General features: G+C 36.3%; 1 protein-coding gene across 1 annotated transcript; it reads left to right on the forward strand.

The window, feature by feature from the left end:
* The first annotated feature begins 498 nt into the window (after nt 1-498).
* Nucleotides 499-1977, forward strand: LOC111694671. The gene is made up of 2 exons (XM_023463625.1): nt 499-619; nt 1250-1977. Exons 1-2 carry the CDS (start codon nt 499-501, stop codon nt 1975-1977), a joined length of 849 nt encoding a protein of 282 aa, XP_023319393.1.
* Nucleotides 1978-2523: the final 546 nt, after the last annotated feature.

The raw sequence follows: 2523 nt of genomic DNA on the forward strand, positions 1-2523 counted from the left end.
ATATAATAAACGCGTACTTACATGATCAGACATGATGTTCGTTATTGTTGATTTTTCACTGTGTGATTATGATGTTATTCAGCAGAAGTCAGCAGATGTGACCTGGTCAAGCGTTGGATAAGCAATGAATCGTGCTATCGTACAGAAAGCCGGTATTTCTCAAGTATAGTTGCAAGAGGGCGCGTCGTGCGGACAAGCGGCTACACTATCGTTCGTTTCGCGCGTGTATCGCGCGTGTACCGCGCTATTAGGCATTCTTCCCGTACAAGTTTGGCCGCAAGATGGCAGTCTTGTATTAGGAACGCGCATAACAATAATAGTAACCACTGCGTCTGCTACATACATCCAATCTTATCTGCTGCTTCTGTTGCTGCTGCTGCTACTGCTGTATCTATCTGTTTACTATATACAATATAATATAAAAATATTAAGTAAAATAAAATGAAATGCAGCGTAAAAAATTGTCAAGGTGTTCGGAAATTCAAATTTCCAAAACGAATGGAGTTAAGAAAGAAGTGGTTGAAAGCGATAAGAAGGCCAGATTTCGTTCCTCGTGTAGGTGATGGGTTATGTATAAACCACTTTAGAGCACAAGATATCCATAATATTAGTACCGAAGGTGAGTAGCAATATTATCAATAATTAAAATTATTTAAAATATATAAAATAACAACACTTGCTTCAATTCAACAGCTAACTATCTTCTCAGTCGATTGACTTTGAACTTTGGTGCAGTACCTTCTATTGGGATGTAATGCGAGTGCCCTGGAGGGGGAAAAAATCCAATATGTCCGCTATAGCCATGAAGTTTAACATAGGAGTGTATAGGAGGTTTACAGTTTTTCGCTCATATTTCAAAAAATATGCAAATTTTCGGAAAACCGAGGACATCAATCGATTCCTCGTCAAATTTTACATCGGAAATGATTGTCGACTGCAAAAGTGTTAGTGTAAAATTATTCACAATATCGAGTTAAACAAATAAAAATCACGTCAAAGCGAAGCGAGAGCCCCCTTTCATAGTCGAATTTCTCTGTTTAACTCGATATTGTGAATAATTTTACACTAACACTTTTGCAGTCGACAATCATTTCCGATGTAAAATTTGACGAGAAATCGATTGATGTCCTCGGTTTTCCGAAAATTTGCATATTTTTTGAAATATGAGCGAAAAACTGTAAACCTCCCATACATTCCTATGTTAAACCTCATGGCTATAGCGGACATATTGGATTTTTTCCCCCTCCAGGGCACTCGCATTACATCCCAATATTTCCTTGGCAAGAATCAGCTGACAATCCACCAGAGGCAAATGAACCATTTACTGCACAAAGTAACTTCTCAAATGAAAATATAGAGATAGAAGAAAAAGAAGCGTGCTGTCCAGAATTTATTTCAACAACTGAATCACCTGAACAACAATCAACGACTGATGCACCTGAACAACAAAATAGCAAGTTCCTCGCAGAAGAAGACATTTTACAAGTGAATTTACAGTTATGTGAAGAAGAAATTGATGCTGAAGTAGAACCTTTGAATAAAAGTGTAATAGAATTAAAAAGTGATATGCACAGTGATGAAGAGCCAGTGTACTTAAAAAAGTCAATTATGATGCAGACAGATTCATGTTCAAAGTATAATGTGGACAACTACAAACATAAACCTGTACAGCTAAATCATTTCACTGGGTTCAACTACCAAAAATTCAAGACTATCTTGTACACGTTATCACCAGTTATGTCTCACTTTGAGAAAATTGAAAAAGATAAAAAGATCAGCATACCAAATCAATTGTTTCTAACTCTTTGGAAACTGAGACGAGCAACTTGCAACTTGGAGTTAGCAGAGCACTTTAGCACTGACAATGAGAGTGTTGCTGAAATTTTTTATACATGGATAACAATTATGTCAAAGACATGGTCTCTGATTGATATGTGGCCAAGTCGAGAATTGATAAACTTCTACATGCCACATTAGGGTGTCCGTTATTTCCCGACTTTTTTGTATTGCTTCTCCCCCCACCTAGATGTCTTCTATTTGATAAGACAATGAGAAAGCCGGGTTATAGAGTTCGAAAAAATGATTTTAAGGTGGCCCCCAAGCGGCTTGAAGCTTACATGTATTTTAAATGGGAAGAACTTAAAAATTTGATTCTCAGCGATAAAAATGATGAAAAAATTTGAAAAAATTCAGCAACCCATGTATTTTATGTATTTTTTGACGAGGAATCGATTGGTGACCTTGAATTTGACCTTGAACATAACCTCAAAGCTACAGCGAACAAAATATTGAGAAAAATCGTTTTTTTTGCGGTAACCCCCACTTTTTATTGCAGATTCGAAAAGAGCGGAAAATTTCAAGTCAAATTATGTCTTTTGATTTTTTTTCAAGGGCATTATAAAGATGCTACAGATACAAATAAAACCCTAATTTTAGCGTGCAATTTTCGAGTTTTTACTAGTTAGGGCTTTATCTATATCTGCAGCGCCTTTTGAATACCCTTGAAAAAAAATCGAAAGACAT

This window comes from Trichogramma pretiosum, unplaced genomic scaffold (genome assembly GCF_000599845.2).
Source record: "Trichogramma pretiosum strain Unisexual culture from Peru unplaced genomic scaffold, Tpre_2.0 scaffold188, whole genome shotgun sequence".
Lineage (NCBI taxonomy): Eukaryota > Metazoa > Arthropoda > Insecta > Hymenoptera > Trichogrammatidae > Trichogramma > Trichogramma pretiosum.